This window comes from Tachyglossus aculeatus, chromosome 8 (assembly GCF_015852505.1).
Source record: "Tachyglossus aculeatus isolate mTacAcu1 chromosome 8, mTacAcu1.pri, whole genome shotgun sequence".
In the NCBI taxonomy this organism is placed as follows: Eukaryota; Metazoa; Chordata; class Mammalia; order Monotremata; family Tachyglossidae; genus Tachyglossus; species Tachyglossus aculeatus.
Genome location: NC_052073.1, coordinates 33843981 through 33870325, shown reverse-complemented (window position 1 = coordinate 33870325; position 26345 = coordinate 33843981). Strand labels below are relative to the sequence as shown.

Below are 26345 nucleotides of genomic sequence, written 5' to 3'. Positions count from 1 at the left end.
GGGAGAAGGGACGGTAACTGAATGGCTGCTGTACATGGAACTGAACGTATGACTATTCAAGTAGAGTGCATGTGGCATTTTGTACCATACAGGTTTCATTGCAAGTTTGCTTTGTTTTTCAAAGAACTCATTTTTTTTCTTTTTTTTTTTTAAAGAACTCATGCTTTTGAAGAACTCACTGAGCTTTCCGTGCCGGAAGGGTTTCACCACAGATGACTTTTACCGAAAAGAGAGAAACACATTCACTGAACTTTCATAGGAGAGTGAAGAAAAATGGCACATGAAGACAATCAGACTCCTGGTGGGCTGTACACTATAGGGTAAGGATCAAACGTAACTCTTGTCTGTTACTGAATGTTAAGAAGAGTCTATTTGGTTAATGTTTAAGTCCTAGCGTTAGGGCAAGAGTTTGTTTTAGAGTTAAGGTTGGTATAAAGGCAAGGTTTAGGGTTATAGTTAGTTTTAGATCTAGCATTACAGCCAAGTTTAGAGCTAGACCTAGGGGTAATGGCTCAAGTGAGATTTAGGTTTAAGGGTAAGATTAGGGATACGGTGTGGTTTAAGGGGTAGGGTTACATTTGGAGTTAGAGGTAGGGCTAAAGTTAGGTTCATGACTCGGGATTTTGTTAGGGTTAGGCCTAGGTCTAATTTATAACCATAATTTAAGGTTATGTTATGCTTAGGTGTTGGGTTAGTTTTGGGACTAAGCATAAGGGCTATGGCTCACCCTAGGTGTAGTTTTTAAGGTTAACGTTAGTTTTAGTTGGCAGCAATGGGCTAGGGTTATGGCTAGGTTTACGGTTAGGTATAGAATTAGGGTTAAGGTTAAGACTAAGGCTAAGATTATAGTTAAGGCTAAGCCTATGGTTATTGTTATGGTTGAAATTAGGGTTAGGTTTCGAGTTGGGTCAGGGTTGGGTTTCTGGTTTATTTCTATGGTTAGAGTTACAGTAAGGGTTAGGGTTAGGGTCAGAGTTAGAGCTAAGGTTAGAGTTAGGGTTAGAGCTAGAGTTATGGCCAGGTTTAGGGTTATGGTTATATTTAATGTTAGGGTTAGGGCTAGAGTAGGGATTGGTTAGGGGTTAGAGTTAGAGTTAGGTTTATGCTTAGGTTTTGGGTTATGCTGAAGTTGATGCTTGGGTTATGGTGAGGACTAGGCCTAAAATTAGTGTTAGAGATTAAGGTTAGGGTTAGCTTTAGGGTTAAGGTTAGGGCTAGGGCTTAACCCAAGCCAAGGTCTACGGTAAGGGGGAGGGGGAGAGTTGAGGCTAGGGCTCGAGCTAGGCCTAGGATTAACCCTAAGTTAAGGGTTAGAGATCGATTTACTCTAGATTCGCTCCCCAATGATTTCTTCCCCACTGCTTTCAAATTTGCCCATGTCTCCCCTGTCCTAAAAAAACCCTCCCTTGACCCCATGGCTCCCTCCAGTTATCGACCAATCTCCCGCCTTACCATTCCTTTCCAGACTTCTTGAGTGAGTTGTCTCCACCCGCTCTCCCAAATTCCTTTCACCAATTGTCTCCTTGACCCCGTTCAAACTGGCTTCCATCTCCTTCACTCCCCAGAAACCACCCCCTCAAAGGTCAAAATGATATCCTTCTTGCCAATTCTGATGGCCTCCATCCCACCCGAATTCTCCTTGACCTCTCAGCTGCCTTCGACACTGTCGAACAACCCCTTCCTACTGGAAATATCATCTAATCTTCACTTCACTGACACTGCCCTCTTCTGGGTCGCCTCATCTCAATCAGGGGGTCCTCCTTTGACCCCCGCGCTCCCCCTCCCCCGCCCAACTCTGGGGTTCCCTCAAGGTTCACTTCTGGGTCCCCATCTATTCTCCGGCTACACCCAATGCCTTGGAGAACTCATTCACTCTCATGGTTTCAACTACTTACCACCACTATGTGGATAATACCCAAATCTCCATCTCCAACCCTGATCTCTCTCCCTTTCATGAAGTCCTCCTGGCTTCAAGATAACTGTGCTTGGATGTCTTCTTTGGTACCTCAAGCTTAACATATCCAAAACAGAATTATGTCTCTTGCCACCCAAATCTTCACTGAGTCAAATCTGAGGTAGAAACAAGCTAATTAAGTTGGACACTGTCCCTGTCCCACATGGGGCTAACAGTCTCAATACCCATTTTTCAAATGAGGTAACTGAGGCATAGAGAAGCGAAGTGACTTACCCTAGGTCTCACAACAGGCAAGTGGCCGAGCCGGGATTTGAACCCATGAACCCTACCTTGCCTTCTCTCTCTCATTCAAACCACATCTCTCTAAATCTTGTTGGTCTCACCTTCACAACATTGCCAAGATCTGCCCTTTCCTCTCCATCCAAACCGCTACTACATTAGTACAGTCACTCATCCTATCCCGACTGGATTACTGCCTCAGCTTCCTTGCTGACCTCCCTGCTTCATGTCTCTCCCCACTCCAGTCCATATTTAATTCTGCTGCCCGGATCATTTTTTTTCTACAAAATGGTTCAGGTCATGTTTCTCCAGCCCTCAGAAAACTCCAGTAATTGCACCACCTCTGGGTCCAACAAACACTCTTCACCATTGGTTTTAAAACACTCAATGACTTGCCCCCACCCCGCCCTACCTCAACTAGCTAATCTCCTACTACAACCTGTTGCACACAAATTTGTCCACGTATCTCTGCCGGCACGAAAGAATGAGTCTTGAGGCAGTCAGTGTCAGCTTTGCCAAGGGTCAGAGCTCCTAGGAGCAAAGACCCCGTTTATTTCCCTCATGGGGTTTATAAGGATTTTGTGAGGTTCAAGGGAGGAGTCAGGGTTCACTGGAGGAACACGTTCTCATAGGTTGTTTTGCAGAACGCATCAATGGATGATTGGTGCTCTGTGGGCGGGGAAGTGGAAGCTTGTCGGGTCGTCGCCTGGGGTTTTCCGGATCCCAAGAGCCAATCCGGGCTCAGGCTGTGGCTTCGGCCCTAATAAGGAGCAGTGGGTCCGACTCCTTGGTCCTAGGGTTAAGGTTAGGGCCAGGCTTAGGGTTAGGGCTAAGGTTAGGGGTCGTGGACAACACCTTTGGTCCCAAGGTGGAAACCACCTTAGGGAGGACCCAACCGGGAAGGGCCCGGGCCCGGGGCGGCAACATCATCATAGGGGTACAGTCGCTCATGGCGTTCATCCAGGCGCAGGTTTCTCTCTTGAGCCTCCTCGGCCGAAAGTGAGGACTGGGTCTGGGACTGCATCAGGAAAAGCTTCACCTCACTCAGTTTTCGAGTCAGACAGGAGCAAAAACAGAGCACGCAGAGTGTAAGGGCGACAGGGAGAAGAGAGGTTAGAAGGCCGCGCAAGAGAAACGCCAGCCAGCCGGGAGCACCCGCAAAAAGGGAGTCGAACCAAGAGAAGAGACCGAACGGGTCCCCATGTGGACTGGCCCGGGTGGCTTTCTGAAGTTTGCGCATACTGTCGGCATGCCTTTCAGCTGTTCCTCGATTTCTTGGGTAACATTGGGGTTACACAAACACAGCGCTCGCCTTTTGAAACGTTCAAGAAGGTGCTCAGGCCACCTTGTCGAAGCAACATATCGTCAATGGCCGTTCGAAGCTGCAGGGTCATGCGGGCATGGGCATCGACGCACCTTTCGTTAGCAGTAAAACAGTGCGGGTATAATCAACCACAAGGGCCACCTGCTCGAAGAGTCTCTAAAGACCCAGGCGGGTATAGGACTTGAACCGGCCGACAGAATTGTGAAACTCTCAGAAGTTAAGCCAAGAGGACTGCTCCCAACTGGTCATCCTGTCCCCAAGAATCATTAAGGGAGACCGAGGCGAGGTCGGGTCCGTGAAGCCTGACCGGGGAAAGTGGGGAGCATACGGAGCGCCTGGAGCGGTGAACCAGTGAGAGGGATCGGGTAAGGGGTCACATCTGAAAGAGCTCACCGCTAGAGTGTTGCGGGTAAAGCTCAGGCGCTGCCAGGGTACAGCAGAGGCCCCTCAAGGTGGTTGGTTCCCTTCTAGACTGTGAGCCCACTGTTGGGTAGGGACCGTCTCTATATGTTGCCAACTTGTACTTCCCAAGCGCTTAGTACCGTGCTCTGCACACAGTAAGCGCTCAATAAATACAATTGAATGAATGAATGGCAGGCTGGCCCACACAAACCCATTGTCACAGAACCACACAAAACCTCTTTGGGACGGAATAGCGGTGTTGCAAGGGAGCGAGGAGTTGTTACGGGAACAATTACACATGCGCAGAACATCCTGAAGGGGGGTAAGAAGAAAGTAGGGGTGGCTTGGGAGAGTCGAACAGTTGAGAAGCAGGGTGGCCTCGGAAAGGGCCAAGGGGTCGGGGTGACGGGGCCGGAAAAAAGGGAAGGACCCAGGGGGTTCCCATACCCAGGAAGGGGCCGTGACTCTGTGCCAAGGGAGGATGCGGGTGCTGTCTGCCGGGCCCCAGTTAAGGGCGGAACTGGTGAACACGACGCCCGCGACCTGGGAAAGGGGAAGGCCGGTGTTGCCTGAAACGTCCGTGCAGCTCACAGTGTCCCACCCAGAAAGATTCAGTAGACTGGGGCAGGAGATTTTAGAGGCAGGAAGGCCACCCTGGGTAGCGTTGGTCCCAGGCACGAGGACATGCTCGGATAAAGCCCCCAGGAGAACGCGAGTGAGGTTTAGGGGTACTCCGAACAGTTTGAGTGGAGTGTCGTCCACACCTAGCAAGGGAGGGAAGCAGGCAGTAAGGAAAAGCAGATACAGGTCACGCCCGAAAGCCAGGAGCAATTTGAGCACAAGATTGGAAGGGCGAGTACTGGCCGGGACACCAGCCATAGGGGTCAATAAACGTTGGGGGGGGGGGCAAGCGGGGAGGAGGCGAGGGGCAGAGACCGGTACCCCAACCTGCCCTTCCGTTGCCAAGGTTAGGGCCCGGACACCCGCTCCCCCCCAGGCTGAAATGAGTCCACGCCAAGGCATAAGGCGGAGTATGTCCGGTATCGTGACCAGGTGGATCCTTGCCACCAGTCGTATTGCACCATGCTCCACCCGTACTGATGGCAAGGGCCCACATAGCTCGCTCCAGGAGGGGCTCCCGAGTAGGCCGACCTCGGCCTCTGATAGGTACACCATGTGAAGGGGTGGCAATTCTTGGGACAGGCCCGTATGGAGGAGCCGGAGCTTAGGAGAGGTGGAAAAACGAAAGTCAGGAGCCAACTTGCTGGCCGTATCCAAGAGCGGGTTTTAGGTGCATGTGATGGATCTATGCGTCCTTCCCCTCTAACTGCGGAGTAGGTTGTAGCATGGAATGGGCCATCTCATCTACCAGTGTTGATCCATCAAGACCTTTCGTAGGTCATGGAGATTTCCCCAGTCAAATGTCCCCCACTGGGGCTAGAAATACTCGCCCCCAGAACTCTGGTATTTCTGCCAGTCTTGATTTTAGAACACCAGACGATGCTTAGTCATATCGGTCTGAACGATGGGTAAGGAGCCCTCATCCCACTTCCATACCACAATGCCCAGTGGGCTCGCTGGTGGAAAGCTGGATTGCCCGCCACCCCCCGCCGCCATAATAGCCATCTGTACTCAAAGCAAACAACGAGTCCAAAGAGCACAAACACAAAAATAGCTGGAAGGAGCAGAGGTCGCAGGCAGGCCTCAGGATTTCGCGAGGCAAAGGCGTGGGGGGAAAGGCCACACCAAAGAGAATCCAGAAAAGGTGGTAGGCGATAGGTGTAGTTCATTAGTGTTCTCTTAGGATTTGGAACTTTTACCATTCCTTATTGGCTGTCCACCGGGTCCTATGTCCCAGGGCTCATAAATCTGGGAAACCTTTGATTGGTTTGTTTACTTTCACTTTCACCCGAGTCCCGGCAGGGGCCGCCCAACAAATCTCCTTCGGGCAAGCCAGAGCTGAGAACATGGGTCGTGTCTATCCGGAACGTTCAGTCAACTTTCCCCAAAAGGAGCTACGGTTGGTGTTCTGGCCCACTTACGATAGAGACACCTCCAGCGGCCGGAGAGTAGCGGAGAGTTCTGGGCGTCTTGACCTGGCACCATACTTTCGCCCGGGGGGTCAGTTCATCTCATACATCCGTCCACGTGCACATACAGACTTCACAGCACAGCCGACCAGTTCTAGAATCCATGCAAGCACACCTATGTACACACACACACCAGCCCAACACCACTTACTTCGGGGGGCTGGTAATTACACAGAGACGGGGAGACGCGGGGTAGACAGACAAAGACTCCGGGCCAAGATTGTGCGCAGTTGGTCTTAGGTTAACCTAGGAGAGGGAGAGAGACAGAGAGAGAGCGAGAAAGAGAAAGAGAGAGACTCTTACCCAGAACGAGTGACCCTGTTCACAGGTCTTAACTTCCTGACCCTATCCACGGGTCCCAATTTCTCGACCCTATACACGGGTCTCCCGAGTAGCCGACCCTATCCATGGGTCGCCTCGGTCCCTCCACCGTACCGGGGATACCGACCGTGGAGCCCAAGACTCCAAACTCGCCTTACAGTCCACCGAACCGATGGGGAGGAGAGAGGCTTTCCCAAGGGTGAACTCACCCATGCCAGCGGAGAAAAACCTACCACCCAACCCGTGGTTCGCTGGACTTGCTGGCGGGTCCCTTCGTAGTCGCCAAATTGTTGGACACAAATTTGTCCAGCTCGCTCTGCCAGTGCGAAAGAATGAATCTTGAGGCAGTCAGTGTCAGCTTTGCAAAGGGTCAGAGCTCCTAGGAGCAAAGACCCGTTTATTTCCCTCATGGGGTTTATAAGGATTTTGTGGGGTTCAGGGGAGGAGTCAGGGTTCGCTGGAGGAACACGTTCTCATAGGTTGCTTTGTAGGACATATCAATGGGTGATTGGTGCTCTGTGGGCGGGGAAGTGGAGGTTTGTCGGGTCGTCTCCTGGGGCTTTCTGGGTCCCAAGAGCCAATCCGGGCTCAGGCTACGGCTTCGGCCCTAATAAAGAGCGGTGGGTCCGACTCCTTAGTCCTAGGGTTAGGGTTAGGACTAGGGTTAGGGTCGTGGACAACAAACCCCACATGTACACTTCGCTCCTCCGATCCTATCCTCTGTCTCTGCCTGTCTCTCTCGCCACCAACCGATCACCTATGGCCTGGAATGCCCTCCCTCCTCAACTCCAACAGACAATTACTCTCCTCTCCACATTCAAAGTCTTATTGAAGGCGCATCTCCTCCGAAAGGCCTTCCCTGACTAAGCCCTCCTTCCTCTTCTCCCATGTTCTTCTACGTTGCCCTGACCTGCCCTTTATATTCATCCCTATGACCCTGTGGACCATCCCCTTCTCCTCGATATGGTATCCAACCTTAGCTTCACTGATTCTGTCTTCTCCTGGTTCTCCTCTTATCTCTCTGGTCGCTTATTCTCATTCTCATTCTTTCGCTTATTCTTTCGCGGCCTCCTCCTCCCCCCCCTCCCCTAAATGTAGAAGGGGCCCCTCAAGGTTCAGTTCTGGGGGGCAATGGCCAGTGTTAGAGATGGAGTAGAGTCGGTGTCCTTGGGCAGTCCGGTCAATCATATTTATTGAACACTTAACTGTGCGCCGAGAGCTGAACTAAGCACTTGGGACAATACAAACTAATAAAATAAAAGACACGTTCCCTGCCCAGCCCGAGCCCTGGGCTTCAGTTTCCTCATCTGTCAAATGGGGATTCAATCCCTGTTCTCCCTCCTATTTAGACGGTGAGCCCCGTGTGGGCCAGGGGCGGGGGCTAGACTTGTCATCTGGCACCGACCCCAAACCTTGGCACGGTGCTGGACACACAGTAAGTCCTGAACAGAGACTACAATTATTATTAGTAATGTCATTATTGCTATTATTGAGAATTACCATCCACCAGAAACATCAGCTAGGGCTAGCAGTAGTATTAGGGTTAGTGTTGGTTTTATGGTTAAGGGTATGGGTAAAGCTAGGAAAAGGGTTAGGATTAGGGATAGGGTTAAACCTGGGATTGGGTTAGAATTAGGGTTAGGGTTAGGGCTAGGCCTAGGGCTTGTTTTGGGATAACTCGTATAATTGGGGTTAGGGTTGGGTTTTGGCTTATGGTAAGGGTTAGTGCTATGGTTAGGATTCACAGTTGGGCTAGGGCTAGGGTTCTTTTAGCATTAGGTGTAGAGATAGGTTTAGGACTGGTGTTTAGGGTGGTGCTGATGTTATTTAGAATTAGAATTATGGTTCGGATCAGCAGTTGGACTAGAGCAAGGTGTAGGAATAGGGTTAGCCTTAGGTCTAGGTTTAGGAATACGTTTTGGGTTAGGGTTCGGGTTAGGGTCAGGGCTAGGGATTGTTTGAAGGTTAGCGTTATGATTAATACTAAACTTAAGGCTAGGCCCAAGGCTGCAATAATGGTTAGGGTTAGGGCTAAAGCTAGGGCTAGCTTTAGAATAAGCTAGTGAAATAGGGCTAGGGTTGAAGTTAGGCTTATGCTGAGGTTTAGTGTTATGGTTCGGGTTACATATTGGGCTGGGGGTAAGGTGCGGAAGATTGTGATTGTTCTAGGTTCTAGGTTCTAGTGTCAGGTTCAAGGATAGGGTTAGAGGAAGGGTTAGGGTTAGGTATATGGTTGGGATTACTATAGTCCATAGTCTAAGGACTAAGGCCAGGGCAAAGGTTAATGTAAGAGATAGGAGTAGAGTTAGTGTTAAGGCAGGTTAGGTCTGAGCTATGGTTAGGGTTATGGACAGCACTGGGTTTAGGGTTATGGTAAAGGTTTGTGTTAGGGCTAGGATGAGCAGTACTGTTAGTTTTATTGTTAGGTTTATGGTTAGAGTTAGGGTTATATATAGGGGTATTGTTAGGCTTGAGTCTAGGGTGATGTCTAGGTTTAGGGCTCGGTCTAGGTCTAGGTTTGGGTCTAGCGTTAATGTTTGGGTTAGGGTTGGGGTTCAGGTTTAGGCTATAGATAATTTTAAGGTCAGTGTTGTGATTGGTATTAGACTGAAGACTAACCCTTAGGGTAGGGTAATAGGATCAGGGCTAGTCCTAGGTCTGGCTTTAGGACTAGAGTGAGAGATAGGGCTAGGGTTGAGGTTTGGCTTAAGGTGCAGTTTAGCGTTCTGGTTAGTGTGATGTCTAGGTTTAGGGTTAAGTTTTGGGTTAGGGTTGGGGTTTGGGTTTGGGCTTAAGTATAGTTTTAAGGTTCATCTTATGATTAGTAGTATACTGAAGGCTAGGCCAAACGCTAGGGTAGCGTTTAAGGTTAAGGCTAGTCCTAGGTCTAGCTTTAGGAAAAAGTATAGAGATTGGGTTAGGGTTGAGGTTTAGCTTCTGATATGGTTTAGCGTTATGGTTAGGGTGAAAAATCGGACTAAGGCTAGGGTTAGGGAGAGGGTTAGCAATGGATCTAGGTTTGAGCCTAGGGTTAGAGTTAAGTGGAGGGTTAGAGCTAGAGTTACGGTTAGGCCTAGGTATAGGGTTGGAATTATTGCTAACATTAGGGCTAGGGCCAGGGCAATGGCTAGCGTTAGAGATAGGGGTAGAGTTAACATTAAGGTTTGGGTTAGGGCTGTCTTAGTGTTCGGTTTATGGATAGGATTGGATCTAGGATTAGTGTTGGGGTTAGTGTTAGTTATAGGGCCTAGTGTTAGTGTTAGATTTATGATTAAGGGTATGGCTAGGGCCAAGGCTGGGGCTAGGGTCAGGATTAGGGTTAGGATTAGTCCTGGGGCTAGGGTAATGGTTGGGATTAGGGTTAGGGCTCAGCCCAGGGTTTGCTTTAGGATTAGGTAAAGCGATAGGGTTAGGATTGGGGTTTGGCTTATCTTAAGGTTTAGTGTTCTGGTTAGGATTAGCCATTAGACTTGGGCTAGGGCAAGGATAGGGGTAGTGTTAGGTTGTGGTTGGGCCTAGGGATAGGTTTTGGGTCAGGATTAGAACTAGGTTACGGTTATGGTTAGGACTAGGGCAAGGGTTAGAATGAAGGTTAGGACTAGGCCTGGGGCTTCTTTTAGGATTTGGTGTAGAGATAAGGTTAAGGTTGGATTTTGGCTTTTTGTAAGGCTTAGTGTCGTTTTTAGGATTAGCAGTTGGGGTAGGGCTAAAGTGTTTAGCTAGTGTTAGGTTGAGGTTTGGCTTTTGGTGGGGCTTAGTGTTATGCTTAAGGTTAGTAATTGGATTAGGGCTAGGGTTAGGGAGAGGGTTAGCTTTAGGTCTAACCTTGGCCCTAGGGTTATGGTCAAGGTTAGGATTAGAACTAGGGTTAGGGTTAGCGTTAGGTATATGGTCAGCCTTATTGTTAGCGTTAGGGCTAGGGCTAAGGCAGTGGCTAGCATTGGAGATAATGGTAGAGTGAACGTTAAGGTTGGGGTTAGGGCTGAGCTAGGATTAGGGTTATGGATAGGACTGAGTTTAGGGTTATTGAGAGGGTTGGGTTTAATTGTAGGTTTGGGCCTGGGCTTTGGGACAAGGTTAGGGTTAGAGTTAGGTTTACGGTCAGGTTTAGGTATCTGGTTAACCTTATTGCTAGCGTTAGTGCTAGGGGTAGGGCAGTGGCTAGCGTTAGAGATAAAGGTAGAGTCAATGTTTAGATTGGAGATAGCGCTGAGCTAGGATTAGGGTCAAGGGTAGGACTCGGTTAGTGTTAAGGCTTAGAACTAGTGGTAGTGTTAGAGCTAGTGTTAGTTTTGTGGTGAAGGGTATGGCTAGGGCTAGGCCTAGGATCAGGGTTAGGGCTCGGGCTAGAGTAGGGTTAGGTCTGAGGCTAGGGTGATGGCTAGGGTTAGGACTAGGTCTAGGGCTTTTTGTAGCAGTAAGTGAAGAGCTAGGGTTCGGGCTGGTGTTTGGCGGAGATAAGGTTTAGTTTTATGGTTAGGATTAGCATTTGGGCTAGGACTAATGGTAGGGAAAGGGTTAGCATTTGGTCTGGGTTCAGGACTAGGTTTTGGGTTAGGGTTAGGAGTAGGGATTATTTCAAAGTTAGCATTATGATTAATACTAGAGTTAAGGCTAGGCCCAAGGCTAGGGTAATGGTTAGGGTTAGGACTAAACCTAGGGCTAGCTATAGAATAAGGTGTTGATATAGGGCTAAGGTTGAAGTTTGGCTTATTTTGAGATTTAGTGTTATGGTTAGGGCTAGGGCTAGGGCTAGGGAGATTGTGTTAGTTCTAGGTTTGGGCCTAGGGTTAGGGTCAAGCTTAGGGTTAGAGGTAGGGCCAGGGTTGCCGACTGTTTTGCTTACTCTTAGCATTAGGGCTATGCCCAGGGCAAAGTTTAGCGTTAGAGATAGGAGTTGAGTTAGTGTTAAGGTAGGTTAGTTCTGAGCTACGGTTTGGGTTATGGATAGCACTGGGTTATGGTTAGGGCTAGGGTGAGCAGTAGTGTTAGGGCTAGGGTGAGCAGTAGTGTTAGTTTTATGGCTTAGCTTATGGGTAGTGTTAGGGTTCTAGATAGGGTTATTGTTAGGCTTGGGCCTAGGGTGATTGCTATATCTAGAGCTTGGTCTAGGTCTAGCTTTAGGTCAAGGGTTAAAGTTGGGATTCGTATTTGGGCTAAGGATAGTTTTAAGGTGAGTCTCATGATTAGTAGTAGACTGAAGGCTAGGCCTAAGGCCAGGGTCATGTTTAGGGTCAGGGTTAGTCCTAGGTTTAATTTTGGGAAATGCTGTAGAAATAAGGTAAGGGTTGAGGTTTGGCTTATGATGTAGTTTAGTGTTATGGTTAGGGTTAGCAATCAGACCAGGGCTAAAGTTAGGGAGAGGGTTAGTGATGGGTCTAGGTTTGGGTCTAGGGTTAGACGTAAGTGGAGGGTTAGAGTTACGGTTAGGCCTAGGTGTAAGGTTGGATTTATCGTTAGCGTTAGGGCTAGGGCCAGGACAATGGTAGCATTAGAGATAGGGCTAGAGTTAGTGTAAGGTTTGGGTTAGGGCTGATTTAGGGTTAGGTTTGTAGATAGGATTGAGTTTAGGATTAGGGTTGGGGCTAGGGCCGGCAGTACTGTTATGGATAGGGCCAAGGCTATGGATAGGGCCAAGGCTAGGGCTAGGGTCAGGGATAGGGTTAGGATTGGGCCTGGGGCTAGGGGTATTGTTGGGGTTAGGGTTAGGACTCAGCCTAGGGCTTGCTTTAGGGTTAGAAATAGAGGTAAGGTTAGTGTTGGTGTTTGTCTTATCTTAAGGGTTAGTGTTCGGGCTAGGATTGGCAGGTGGATTCGGGCTAGGGTCAAGGATAGGGTTAGTGTTAGGTCTCGGTTAGTCCTGGGGTTAAATTTTGGGTGAGGGTTAGATTGAGGATTAGAGCTAGGTTAGGGTTATGGTTAGGGCTAGGGCTAGGACAAGGGTTAAGATTAGGGTCAGAATAGGCCAGGGACTTCTTTTTGGATTTGGTGTAGAGATAGTGTTAGGGTTGGGTTCTAGTTGTTCCTAAGGTTTAGTGTTTTGGTTAGGTGTAGCAGTTGGATTAAGGATAGGGGTAGTGATAGGGTTAGCGTTAGGTCTCGGTTTGGGCCTCGGGTTAAGGTTTGGGTTAGAGTTCGGGTTTGGAGTAAAGATAGCTTTTAGGTTAGTGTTATGATTAGTGGTATACTGAAGGCTAGGCCTAAGGCTAGGGAAAGGGTTAGAGTTATGACTAGTCATAAGACAGAGAAGCAGCGTGGCTCAGTGGAAAGAGAACGGGTTTAGGAGTCAGAGGTGATGGGTTCTAATCCCGACGCTGCTACTTGTCAGCTGTATGATTTAGGGCAAGTCACTTAACTTTTCTGGGCCTCAGTTTCCTCATCTGCAAAATGGGGATTAAGATTGTGAGCCCCACGTGGAACAACCTGATTACCTTGTATCCCCCCACCCCCATCCCAGCGCTTAGAACAGGGCTTGGCACATAATAAGCGCTTAACAAATACCATCATTATTATTATTATTATTGTTAGCTTTAAGGATAAGGTGTACAGCTAGTGTTAGTATTGTGTTTTGGCTTCTGATGAGCCTTAGCATTACAGTTAGGGTTAGCAATTGGATTGGGGCTAGGGTTAGGGAGAGGGTTAGCTCTAAGTCTAGGTTTGGGCCTAGGGTTTGAGTCAAGGTTGGGATTAGAGCTAGGGTTAGGTACATGGCTAGTATTATTGTTAGCTTTAGGGCCAGGGCTAGGGTAGTGGCTAGTGTAGGTAAAGGTAGATTGAATGTTAAGGTTGGGGTTAGGGTTGAGCTAGGATTAAGGGTTATGGATAGGATTGGGGTTAGGGTTATTGAGGGGGTTGTGTTTAGGTCTAGGTTTGGGCTTAGCTTTAGAGTCAAGGTTAGCGCTTGGTTTACCTTTACCCCAGTGTTTAGCACACTGCAGCACACATAATAAGTGTATGATACCTGCCATCATTATTATTAGAAGAAGAAAATGGTGAAAGCTTTAATTCTTTTGTCCCAAGCCATGCAGAGACGCCAAGCCCCACTGTTCCCAGCCCATTTGCCTCTCCTCCATTTTCAGAATTGGGTCTGGCTTGGAAGGGGCAGATTCACAGGCTCTGCTCCCTGCAGCTGAGTGTGACCTCCAGCAGGAGAAAGGGAAAGGGGAGGGAGAGGTCACCAGGTGCCTTGTTCCCTTCTTGTTCCTTTCTTTGGGGATGACGTAGGTGCTGAGGCTGGAGTAAACCAATGAAGAAATGAAGGTATTCCCCTGGCTCTGTCGGAAATGGGATGTGTTAGAGGAATGTTAGTGAGAAAAAGAACTGCGATATTTGTTATTATTATCATTAATAATAATAATAATAATAGCATTTGTTAAGCAGATACTATGTGCCAAGCACTGTTCTAAGCACTGGGGGAGATACAAGGTTATCAGGTTGTCCCAGGTGGGGTTCACAGTCTTAATCACCATTTTACAGATGAGGTAACTGAGGCACTGAGAAGTTATAAAAAGAATAAGGTCAGTTACAGTCTCTGTTTCACACATGGGCTCAAAGTCTAGGAGTGAAGGAAAAGTTATTTTATCCCTATTTTACAGAAAAGGAAACGGAGGCCCACAAACGTTGTGACAGTACCCAAGATCTCCCATCTGGCCATTGGCAGAGACAAGACGAGGACCCAGGTCACCTGATGTCCAGTTCCCTGCTCTTTTGGTAGTCCACAGAAGAGCCACCAAATGCCCAACGAATTTCCATTCCCCTTTGTTGTGTCAGTCCTTCAACCACCTTAGCACTTTTATGGAAAGTGGGTATTACATTTATTCATTTACAGCTTCAGAAAAGTCTTTTCTGAAGTCTAGAGAAGCAGCCTGGCTCAGAGGAAAGAGCTCGGGTTTGGGTGTCAGAGGTCATGGGTTCGAATCCCAGTTCCACCACTTGTCAGCTGTGTGACATTGGGCAAGTCACTTAACTTCTCTGAGCCTCAGTTCCGTCATCTGGAAAATGGGGATTAAGACTGTGAGTCCCATGTGGGACAACCTGATAACCTTGTATCTCCTCAGCAATTAGAACAGTGCTTGGCACATAGTAAGAGCTTAATAAATGCCATTATTATTATTATTATTTTTTTTTTATTATTATTATTTTCCTTCATTGTATATGCCAATAGCTGGAATCTGCCCCCTCCCATTATTTTTCATCTAATAATAATAATGTTAGTAAGTTAGTTAGTATTTGTTAAACACTATTTGCCAGGCATTGTACTAAGTGCTGGGGTGGATTCAAACAAATAGGGTTGGACACAGACCCTGTCCCATGTGGGGCTCACAATCTCCATCCCTATTTGATAGATGAGGTAACTGAGGCACAGAGAAGTGCAGTGACTTGCCCGAGACCACACAGTAGATAAGTGGTGGAGTTGGGATTAGACCCCCATGACCTTCTGACACCCAGGCCCATGCTCTATCCACTATGCCATGCCTCCTCTCTCCCACCCCATCCCTTCTGTCTCCCACTGTTTCTTTTTCCTCCGTTGTTGGGGTTGCTGATCATTTCTCCTCTCTTTCTACCTCACCTCCTGCAGTTCCTATAACTTTTATTTATGGTATTTGTTAAGGGTTTGCTATGTGCCAGTCATTATACTGAGCTTTCATTCATTCATTCATTCGATTGTATTTATTAAGCCCTTACTGTGTACAAGGCACTATACTAAGCCTCGGGAAAGTACAATACAACAATAAACATTGGCATTCCCTGCCCATACCGAGCTCACAGTCTAGAGGCAGGGAGACAGACATCAGTACAAATAAATAAAATTGCAGATATGTACATAAGTGCTGTGGGGCTGGGAGGGGGAATAGCAAAGTGATTAAGTCAGGGCGATGCAGAAGGGAGTGGGACATGAGGAAAAGTGGGGCTTAGTCTGGGAAGAACCTGTTGGAGGAGATATGCCTTCAATAAGGCTTTGAAGTGGGAAAGAGTGGTTGTCTGTCAGATTAGAGGAGGGAGGGCGATTGAGGCCAGAGGCAGGACATAGGCTAGGGGCCGGCAGCAAGGCAGCAAGACTGGGGCACAGTGAAACGTTTAGCACTAAGGAAGCGAAGTATGCGGGCTGGGCTGTAGAAGGAGAGAAACGAGGTGAAGTAGGAAGGAGCAAGGTGGTGGAGTGCTTTAAAGTCAATGGTGAGGAGTTTTTGTTTGATACAAAGGTGGATGAGCAACCACTGGAGTGTTTTGAGGAATGAGGTTACATGTCCAGAACGTTTTTTTAGGAAAATGACCCAGGCAGCAGCTTGAAGTATGGACTGGAGTGGGGAGAGACAGGAGGTTGGGAGGTCAGCAAGGAGGCTGACGCAGTAATCTAGGTGAGATAGGATGAGTGATTCTATTAATGTGGTGGCAGTTTGGATGGAGAGGAAAGGTCAGATTTTAGTGAATATTAGTGAATGAGTTCTCTAGGTGGAGTGAGTGTAGATTGAGAATAGAAGGAGGCCCAGAACTGAACCCTGAGGGACTCCCACAGTTAGAGGGTGGAAGTAAGAGGAGGAGCCTGCAAAGGAGAATGAGAATGAATGGCTACGGAGATAAACCCTGGGTTAGATATAAGAATATAAGTCTGGACTCAGTCCATGTCCCACATAGTGATTGGTCTTAATCCCGATTTTACAGATGAGGTAACTGAGACCCACAGAAAAGACCTGACTTACCCAAGGTCTCAGCAGCAGAGCTGGGATTAGAAAACCCTGGTCCTTCTGATTTACAAGCCCGGACTCTTTCCACCAGGCCATGCTGCTTCTCTCCTCTCTGCAGTCTCAAATTTCCTCCTGCTTTCAGGACATCTCTCTTTGGGTGTCCCACCATCACCTTCAGCTCAGACATGTACTAAACAGCACTCCTCATCTCCCCTCCCAAATATTCTCCTCCACTCAACGTTCCCATCACAGATGGCAATACCACCATCCTTACAATCTCTTAAACCCAAAACATTGTCATTGACTTAATCAATCAATCAATCGATGGTATTTATTGAGCATTTTCTGTATGCACTTGGGAGAGTATAATAGAGGGTGCAGATTCAATCCCTGCATTCTTGGGATTTGTAGTCTACTGGGGGAGACAGCCAATGAAAGACAAACAACTACCCCAAAGGTTAATTCCCCTCAAGTTTAATCAATTAAAGCTTGCTTAATGTGAATGTTTAATGTGGGCAGAACGTTACACAAAGCACTGAGAGAGTACAGTACAATAGAGGGGGTAGACACATTGCCTCCCCAATATGGGCTTACAGTCTAGAAACTTTACCTACTTCCTCTGTCTCATTCTGGTCTTTCTCCCTGATAACCTCATGGTCTGGCAAAAACTCCTCACCCTCGGGTTCAAGGCTCTCCATCACCTCGCACCCTCCTACCTCAGCTCTCTTCTCTCCTACTACAGCCCAGCCCGCACCCTCCGCTCCTCTGCCGCTAATCTCCTCACCGTGCCTCGTTCTTGCCTGTCCCACCATCGGCCCCCGGCCCACGTCGTCCTCCTGGCCTGGAATTGCCCTCCGCCAAGCTAGCTCTCTTCCTCCCGTCAAGGAGCTATTGAGAGCTCACCTCCTCCAGGAGACCTTCCCAGACTGAGCCCCCTCCTTCCTCTCCCCCTCCGCCCCCTCCCCATCCCCCCCGCCTTACCTCCGTCCTCTTCCCACAGAGCCTGTAGATATGTATATATGTTTGTACGCATTTATTAGTCCACTTATTTATTCATTTTATTTGTGCATATTTATTCTATTAATTTTATTTTGTTAAAATGTTTTATTTTGTTCTCTGTCTCCCCCTTCTAGACTGTGAGCCCACTGTTGGGTAGGGACCGTCTCTATATCTTGCCAACTTGTACTTCCCAAGCGCTTAGTACAGTGCTTTGCACACAGTAAATGCTCAATAAATACGATTGAATGAATGAATCGTACCATATACCAGCCTACACACTTAGCTCCCCTACTGCCAACCTAATCACTCTATGAAGGTGACTTCGTTTACGTTGCCGCTGAACTCTTGCCGATGTCTTAACTGGATAGAAGGAGGAGAAGGGCCAAGACTAGGAGGAAGAGGAGGAGGCGGCCTAGATGGAGGAGGAAGGCAAGTACCAGGTGGAGGTCCGAGGTGAGCCACGATCTGGACGAGGACGAAGGTCAGAATTAGGCAGAGGAGGGCCAGTGTTAGGTGGAGGGGGATTACCAGTACCAGGAAGAGTTGGAGAGCAAGGGAAAGAACTAGAAGGAGAGCCAAGACCAAGAAAAGGAGGAGGCGAAGGAACGAGCAGAGGAGGAGGGCCAGGACCAGGGAGAGGAGGAACTGGATCATGAGGAGGAAGAGGGCTAAGACCAGGCTGAAGGCGAGAACCAAGACCAAGCAGAGGATGAGGGAAAGTGCCAGGTGGAGGAGCCAGATGGGATAGGAGGGCCTGGACCAGGCAGAGGAGGATGGCCAAGACCAGGTGGGTGAGGAGGGTCAGGAGGAGTGCCAGGCCCAGGTGAAGGAGGAGAGTGAAGATCAGACAGAAGAGGAGGCAAAAAGTTCATTTGGAGGAGGAGCGCTAGGAGCAGGTGGAGGAGGAGGCCCAGGACCAGACGGAAGGGGGTGGGCCAGGACCAGGCAGAGGACAAAGAAGAGGATCAGGAGAAGGAGGACGGCCAGGATCTGGGGGGAGAAGGAAGGCCAGGATGAGGCAGAGGAAGAGGACCTGGATCGAGGGAGGAGGAGGGCAAAGACTAGGAGGAAGGGGAGGCGACCTAGATAGACGCGGAAGTCAAGTACCAGGTGGAGGTCCCAGGAGAGCCAGGATCTAGCCGAGGACTAAGACGAGGAAAAGGCGGAGCTGGAGGCCCAGTGTTTGGTGGAGGAGGATTACCAGTACCAGGAAGGGTTGGAAGGCCAGGAAAAGAACGAGAAGGAGGCCAAGACCAAGAGAAGGAGGAGGTGCAGGATCTAGTCGAGGAGGAGGGCCAGGACCAGGCAGAGGAGGACCTGGATCTTGAGGAGGAAGAGGGTTAGAACCAGGAGGAAAGCGAGAACCAAGACCAAGCAGAGGATGAGGGCCAGTGCCAGGTGGAGGAGCCAGATGGGGTAGGAGGGCCAAGACCAGGCTGTGGAGGATGGCCAAGACCAGGTGGGTGAGGAGGGTCAGGACCAAGGGGAGGAGGAGTGCCAGGCCCAGGCGAAGGAGGGGAGTGAAGATCAGACAGAGGTGGTGGGGAAAAGATCACTGGGAGGAGGAGAGCCAGGAGCAGTTGGAGGAGGAGGCACAGGACCAGACGGAAGGGGGTGGGCCGGGACCAGGCAGAAGAAGAAGAAGGGGATGAGCAGAAGGAGGAGGGCCAGGATCTGGAGGAGAAGGATGGTCAGGATGAGGCAGAGGAAGAGGACCTGGATCGAGGGAGGAGGAGGGCCAAGACTAGGAGGAGGAGGTGGAGGCGACCTACATGGACGAAGAAGGCAAGTACCAGGTGGAGGTCCCATTAGATCCAGGATCTGGCCGAGGACAAACGCCAGGACAAGGTGGAGCTGGAGAGCCAGTGTTTGGTTCAGGAGGATTACCAATCCCAAGAAGATTTGGAGGGCCAGGAAAAGAATTGTAAGGAGGCCAAGACCAAGAGAAGGGGGGGAGGCACAGAATCTAGCAGAGGAGGAGGCGCAGGATCTAACAGAGGAGGAGGGCCAAGACCAGACAGAAGAGGAACTGGATCATGAGGAAGAAGAGGGTTAAGACCAGGCTGAAGGTGAGAACCAAGATCAAGCAGAGGATGAGGGCCAGTTACAGGTGGAGGAGCCAGTTGGGGTAGGAGGGTCAGGACCAGACCGTGTAGCATGGCCAAATCCCGGTGGGTGATGAGGGTCAGGACCATGCGGAGGAGGAGTGCCAGGCCCAGGCGAAGGAGGAGAGTGAAGAGCAGACAGACGTGGAGGCAAAAAGCTCATTTGGAGGAGGAGAGCTAGGAGCAGGTGGAGGAGGAGGTCCAGGACCAGATGGAAGGGGGTGGGCCAGGACCAGGCAAAAGAAGACGAAGAGGACCAGCAGAAGGAGGAGGGCCAGGATCTGGAGGAGAAGGAAGGCCAGGATGAGACAGAGGAAGAGGGTCTGCATCGAGGGAGGAGGAGGGCAAGGACCAGGAGGAAAAGGAGGCGACCTAGATGGACGAGGAAGGCAAGCACCAGGTGGAGGTCCCAGGAGAGCCAGGATCTGGTCTAGGACGAAGGCCTGGACAAGGCAGAGCTGGAGGGCCAGTGTTTGGTGGAGGAGGATTACCAGTTCCAGGAAGAGTTGGATTGCCAGGAAAAGAACGAGAAGGAGGCCAAGACCAAGAGAAGGAGGAGGCGAAGTATCTAGCCGAGGAGGAGGGCAGGAGCAGGCAGAGGAGGAACTGGATCATGAGGAGGAAAGGGTTAGAACCAGGAGGAAAGCGCGAACCAAGACCAGGCGGAGGATGAGGGGCAGTGCCAGGTGGAGGAGCCAGATGGGGTAGGAGGGCCAATACCAGGCAGTGGAGAATTGCCAAGACCAGATGGGTGAGGAGGGTCAGCACCATGCGGAGGAGGAGTGCCAGGCCCAGGAGAAGGAGGGGAGTGAAGGTCAGACAGAGGCGTTGGGAAAAAGATCATTGGAAGGAGGAGAGCCAGGAGCAGTTGGAGGAGGAGGCCGAGGACCAGACGGAAGGGGGTGGGCCAGGACAAGGCAGAAAAAGAAGAAGAGGATCAGCAGAAGGAGGAGGGCCAGGATCTGGAGGGGAAGGAAGGGCAGGATGAGGCAGAGGAAGAGGACCTGGATCGAGAGAGGAAGAGGGCCAAGACAAGGAGGAGGAGGAGGAGGAGGAGGAGGAGGAGGAGGAGGAGGAGGAGGAGGCGTCCTACATGGACGAGGAAGGCAAGTACCAGGTGGAGGTCCCATTAGAGCCAGGATCTGGCCGAGGACAAACGCCAGGACAAGGCGGAGCTGGAGGGCCAGTGTTTGGTTCAGGAGGATTACCAGTCCCAAGAAGAGTTGGAGGGCCAGGAAAAGAATGAGAAGGAGGCCAAGACCAAGAGAAGGAGGAGGCGCAGGATGTAGCCGAGGAGGAGGGCCAGGACCAGGCAGAGGCGGAACTGGATGATGAGGAGGAAGAGGGTTAAGACCAGGCTGAAGGCGGAGGACGAGGGCCAGTGCCACTGGATGAGCCAGATGGGGTAGGAAGGCCAGGACCAGGCAGTGGAGGATGGCCAAGACCAGGTGGGTGAGGATGGTCAGGACCACGTGGAGGAGGAGTGTCAGGCCCAGGCGAAGCAGGAGAGTGAAGATCAGACAGTGGAGGAGGGCAAAGGATCATTGGGAGGAGGAAAGCCAGGAGCAGGTGGAGGAGGAGGCCCAGGAGTAGATGTAAGGGGGTGGGCCAGGATCAGGAAGAAGAAGAAGAAGAAGAGGACCAGCAGAAGGAGGAGGGCCAGGATCTGCAGGAGAAGGAAGGTCAGGATGAGGCAGAGGAAGAGGACCTGAATCGAGGGAGGAGGAGGGCAAAAACTAGGATGAAGAGGAGGCGACCTAGATGGATGAGGAATGCAAGTACCAGGTGGAGGTGCCAGGAGAGGAAGGATTTGGTCGACTACAACGGCCAGGACTAGCCGGTGAAGGAGGGCCAGTGTTTTGTGGAGGACGATTACCAGTACCAGAAAGTGTTGGAGGGCCAGGAAAAGAACGAGAAGGAGGGCCAAGACCAAGAGAAGGAGGCGGTGCAGGATCTAGCAGAGGAGGAACTGGATGATGAGAAGGAAGAAGGTTAAGACCAGGCTGAAGGCGAGAACCACGACCAAGCGGAGGATGAGGGCCAGTGCCAGGTGGACGAGCCAGATGGGGTAGGAGGGCCTGGACCAGGCAGTGCAGGATGGCCAAGACCAGGTGGGTGAGGAGGGTCAGGACATGTGGAGGAGGGGTGCCAGGCCCAGGGGAAGGAGGAGAGTGAAGAGCAGAGAGAGGAGGAGGCAAAAAGCTCATATGGAGGAGGAGAGCTAGGAGCAGGTGGAGGAGGAGGCCCAGGAGTAGACGGAAGGGGGTGGGCCAGGACCAGGCAGAAGAAGAAGAAGAGGATCAGCGGAAGGAGGAGGGCCAGGATCCGGAGGAGAAGGAAGGCCAGGATGAGACAGAGGGAGAGGACCTGGATTGAGGGAGGAGGCGGGCCAGGACTTGGAGGAGGAGGAGGCGACCGAGATGGACGAGGAAGTCAAGTACCAGGTGGAGGTGCCAGGAGAGCCAGGATCTGGCCGCGGACAAAGGCAAGGACTAGCCGGAGTTGGAGAGCCAGTGTTTCGTGGAGGTGGATTACGAGTACCAGAAAGAGTTGGAGGGCCAGGGAAAGAACGAGAAGGAGGGCCAAGACCAAGAGAAGGAGGAGGCGCAGGATCTAGCTGAGAAGGAGGGCCATGTCCAGGCAGGGAAGGAACTGGATCATTAGGAGGAAGAGGGTTAAGACCAGGCTGAAGGCAAGAACCAGGACCAAGCAGAGGATGAGGGCCAGGGTCAGGTGGAGGAGCCAGATGGGGTAGGAGGGCCAGGACCGAGCAGTGGAGGATGGCCAAGACCAGGTGGGTGAGGAGGGTCAGAACCAAGTGGAGGAGGGGTACCAGGCCCAGGCGAAGGTGGGGAGTGAAGAGCAGACAGAGGGGGTGGGACAAAGATCACTGGGAGGAGGAGAGCCAGGAGGAGGTGGAGGAGGAGGCACAGGACGAGACAGAAGGGGGCGGGCCGGGACCAGGCAGAAGAAGAAGAAGAGGATCAGCAGAAGGAGGAAGGCCAGCATCTGGGGGAGGAGGAACGCCAGGATGAGGCAGAGGATGAGGACCTGGATCGATGGAGGAGGAAGGCCAAGATTAGAAAGAGGAGGAGGCGACCTAGATGGACGAGGAAGGCAAGTACCAGGTGGAGGTCCCGGGAAAGCCAGGATCTGGCGGAGGACGAAGGCCAGGACAAGGCGGAGCTGGAGGGCCAGTGTTTGGTGGAGGAGGATTACCAGTACCAGGAAGAGTTGGTGGGCCAGGAAAAGAACGAGAAGGAGGCCAAGACCAAGAGATGGAGGAGGCGCAGGATCTAGCCGAGGAGGAGGGCCAGGACCAGGCAGAGGAGGAACTGGATCATGAGGAGGAATAGGGTTAGAAGATCCGCCCTTTCCTCTCCATCCAAACCGCTACCCTGCTCGTTCAAGCTCTCATCCTATCCCGTCTGGACTACTGCATCAGCCTTCTCTCTGATCTCCCATCCTCGTGTCTCTCCCCACTTCAATCCGTACTTCATGCTGCTGCCCGGATTGTCTTTGTCCAGAAACGCTCTGGGCATATTACTCCCCTCCTCAAAAATCTCCAATGGCTACCAATCAATCTGCGCATCAGGCAGAAACTCCTCACCCTGGGCTTCAAGGCTCTCCATCGCCTCGCCCCCTCCTACCTCACCTCCCTTCTCTCCTTCTACAGCCCACCCCGCACCCTCCGCTCCTCTGCTGCTAATCTCCTCACCGTACCTCGTTCTCGCCTGTCCCGCCATCGACCGCCAGCCCACGTCATTCCCCGGGCCTGGAATGCCCTCCCTCTGCCCATCCGCCAAGCTAGCTCTCTTCCTTCAGGAGGATTACCAGTACAAGGAAGAGTTGGAGGGTCAGGAAAAGAACCAGAAGAAGGCCAGGACTAAGGGAAGTAGGAGGGGCAGGATGTAGCTGAGGATGAGGGCCAGGACCAGGCAGAGGAGGAACTGGATCATGAGGAGGAAGAGCGTAAAGACCTGGCTGAAGGCGACAAAAAAGACCAAGCAGAGGATGAGGGCCAGTGCCAGGTGGAGGGGCCAGATGAGGTAGGAGGGCCAGTACCAGGCAGTGAAGAATGGCCAAGAGCAGGTGGGTGAGGAGGGTTAGGACTATGTGGAGGAGGGGTGCCAGGCCCAGCCGAAGGAGGAGAGTGAAGACAGAGGAGGTGGGAAAAAGATCACTGGGAGGAGGAGAGCCAGGAGCAGGTGGAGGAGGAGGCCCAGGACCAGACGGAAGGGGGTGGGCCAGGACCAGACAGAAGGGGGTGGGCCAGGACCAGGCAGAAGAAGAAGAAGAGGATCAGCCGAAGGAGGAGGGCCAGGATCTGGAGGAGGTGAAAGGCCAGGATGAGGCAGAGGAAGAGGACCTGGATCGAGGGGGGAGGAGGCCAAGACTAGGAGGAGGAGGAGGAGGAGGAGGAAGAGGCGACCTAGATAGACGAGGAAGGCAAGTACCAGGTGGAGGTCCTAGGGGAGCCAGGATCTGGCCGAGGACGAAGGCCAGGACAAGGCGGAGCTGGAGGGCAAGCGTTTGATGGAGGAGGATTACCAGTACCAGGAAGAGCTGGAGGGCCAGGAAAAGAACGAGAAGGAGGCCAAGACCAAGAGAAGGAGGAGGCGCAGGATCTAGCTGAGGAGCAGGGCCAGGACCAGGCAGGGAAGGAACTGGATCATGAGGAGGAAGAGGGTTAAGACCAGGCTCAAGGCGAGAACCAAGACCCAGCAGAGGATGAGGGCCAGGGTCAGGTGGAGGAGCCAGATGGGGTAGGAGGGCCAGGACCAGGCAGTGGAGGATGGCCAAGACCTGGTGGGTGAGGAGGGTCAGGACCATGTGGAGGAGGAGTGCCAGGCCCAGGCAAAGGAGGGGAGTGCTGATCAGACAGAGGAGGTGGGAAAAAGATCACTGGGAGGAGGAGAACCAGGAGGAAGTGGAGGAGGAGGCCCTGGACGAGACGGAAGGGGGTGGGCCGGGACCAGACAGAAGAAGAAGAAGAGGATCAGCAGAAGGAGGAAGACCAGGATCTGGAGGAGGAGGAAGGCCAGGATGAGGCAGATGTTGAGGATGAGGATCGAGGGAGGAGGAGGGCCATGACTAGGAAGAGGAAGAGGCGACCTAGATGGACGAGCAAGGCACGTACCAGGTGGAGGTCCCAGGAGAGCTAGGATCTGTCCGAGGACTAAGACGAGGAAAAGGCGGAGCTGGAGGGCCAGTGTTTGGTGGAGGAGGATTACCAGTACCAGGAAGAGTTGGAGGGCCAGGAAAAGAACGAGAAGGTGGCCAAGACCAAGAGAAGGAGGAGGCGCAGGATCTAGTCGAGGAGGAGGGCCAGGACCAAGCTGAGGAGGAACTGGATCATGAGGAGGAAGTTGGTTAGAACCAGGAAGAATGCAAGAACCAAGTCTAAGCGGAGGATGAGGACCAGGGTCAGGTGTGGGAGTCAGATGTTGTAGGAGGGCCAGGACCAGCAGTGGAGGATGGCCAAGACCAGGTGGGTGAGGAGGGTCAGGACCATGCGGAGGAGGAGTGCCATGCCCAGGTGAAGGAGGGGAGTGAAGATCAGACAGAGGCGGTGGGAAAAAGATCATTGGGAGGACGAGAACCAGGAGCAGTTGGAGGAGGAGGCCCAGGACCAGACGGAAGGGGGTGGGCCAGGATCAGGCAGAAAAAGAAGAAGGGGATCAGCAGAAGGAGGAGGGCCAGGACCAAGCAGAAGAGGAACTGATTCATGAGGAGGGTTCAGACAGGGCTTAAGGCAAGAACCAAGACCAAGCAGAGGATGAGGGCCAGGGTCAGGTGGAGGAGCCAGATGGGGTAGGAGGGCCAGGACCAGGCAGTGGAGAATGGCCAAGACCAGGTGGGTGAGGAGGGTCAGGACAATGTGGAGGAGGAGTGCCAGGTCCAGGCAAAGGACGAGAGTGAAGATCAGACAGAGGAGGAGGCAAAAAGCTCATTTGGAGGAGGAGAGCTAGGAGCAGGTGGAGGAGGAGGCCCCGGACCAGACGTAAGGGGGTGAGCAGGGACCAGGCTGAAGAAGAAGAAGAGGATCAGCAGAAGGAGGAGGGCCAGAACCAGGAGGAGCAGGTGGAGACCTAGATGGACGAGGAAGGCAAGTACCAGGTAGAGGTCCCAGGAGAGCCAGGATCTGTCCGTGGACAAAGGCCGGGACTAGCCGGAGCTGGAGGGCCAGTGTTTCGTGGAGGAGGATTACGAGTACCAGAAATCGTTGGAGGGCCTGGAAAAGGACGAGAAGGAGGGCCAAGACCAAGAGAAGGAGGACGCGCAGGATCTAGCTGAGGAGGAGGGCCAGGACCAGGCAGAGGAGGAACTGGATCATGAGGAGGAATAGGGTTAGAACCAGGAAGAATGCTGAGAACCAAGACTAAGCGGAGGATGAGGGCCAGTGCCAGGTGTGGGAGCCAGATGGGGTAGGAGGGCCAGGACCAGGCAGTGGAGGATGGAGAAGGCCAGGTGGTTGAGGAGGGTCAGGACCATGTGGAGGAGGAGTGCCAGGCCCAGGAGAAGGAGGAGAGTGAAGATCAGGCAGTAGAGGAGAAAAAAATACCACTGGGAGGAGGTGTGCCAGGGGCAGGTGAAGGAGGAGGCACAGGAGTAGACGGAAGGCGGTGGGCCAGGACCAGGCATAAGAAGAGGATCAGCAGAAGTAGGAGGACCAGGATCTGGAGGAGAAGGAAGGCCAGGATGAGGCAGAGGAAGAGGTCCTGGATCGAGGGGGGAGGAGGTCCAAGGCTAGGAGGTAGAAGAGGCGACCTAGATGGACGAGGAAGGCAATTTCCAGGTGGAGGTACCGGGAGAGCAAGGTTCTGGCCGGCTACAAAGGACAGGACTTGTTATAGAAGGATCAGCAGAAGGAGGAAGGCCAGGATCTGGAGGAGGAGGAAGGCCAGGATGAGGCAGAGGTTGAGGACCTGGATCGAGGGAGAAGGAAGACCAAGACTAGGAAGAGGAGGAGGCGACCTAGACGGACGAGGAAGGCAAGTACCAGATGGAAGTCCCAGGAGAGCCAGGATTTGGCCGAGGACTAAGGACAGGACAAGGCGGAGCTGGAGGGCCAGTGTTTGGTGGAGGAGGATTACCAGTACCAAGAAGAGTTGGAGGGCCTGGAAAAGAAAGAGAAGGGGGCCAAGACCAAGAGAAGGAGGAGGTGCAGGATCTAGCAGAGGAGGAGGGCAGGACCAGGTAGAGGAGGAACTGGATCATAAG

The 26345-nt window shown here is 51.8% G+C and overlaps 1 protein-coding gene across 1 annotated transcript in view; it reads right to left on the bottom strand.

Moving 5' to 3' along the window:
* Positions 1-4888: 4888 nt before the first annotated feature.
* Positions 4889-26345, bottom strand: part of LOC119931401 (vomeronasal type-1 receptor 45-like) — a 42672-nt gene continuing 21215 nt past the window's right edge. Inside the window, 4 exon segments of the mRNA XM_038750046.1 lie at positions 4889-5144; positions 6162-6256; positions 6573-6647; positions 13510-13605. Of these exon segments, the coding sequence (XP_038605974.1) occupies positions 4889-5144; positions 6162-6256; positions 6573-6647; positions 13510-13605 (522 nt within the window).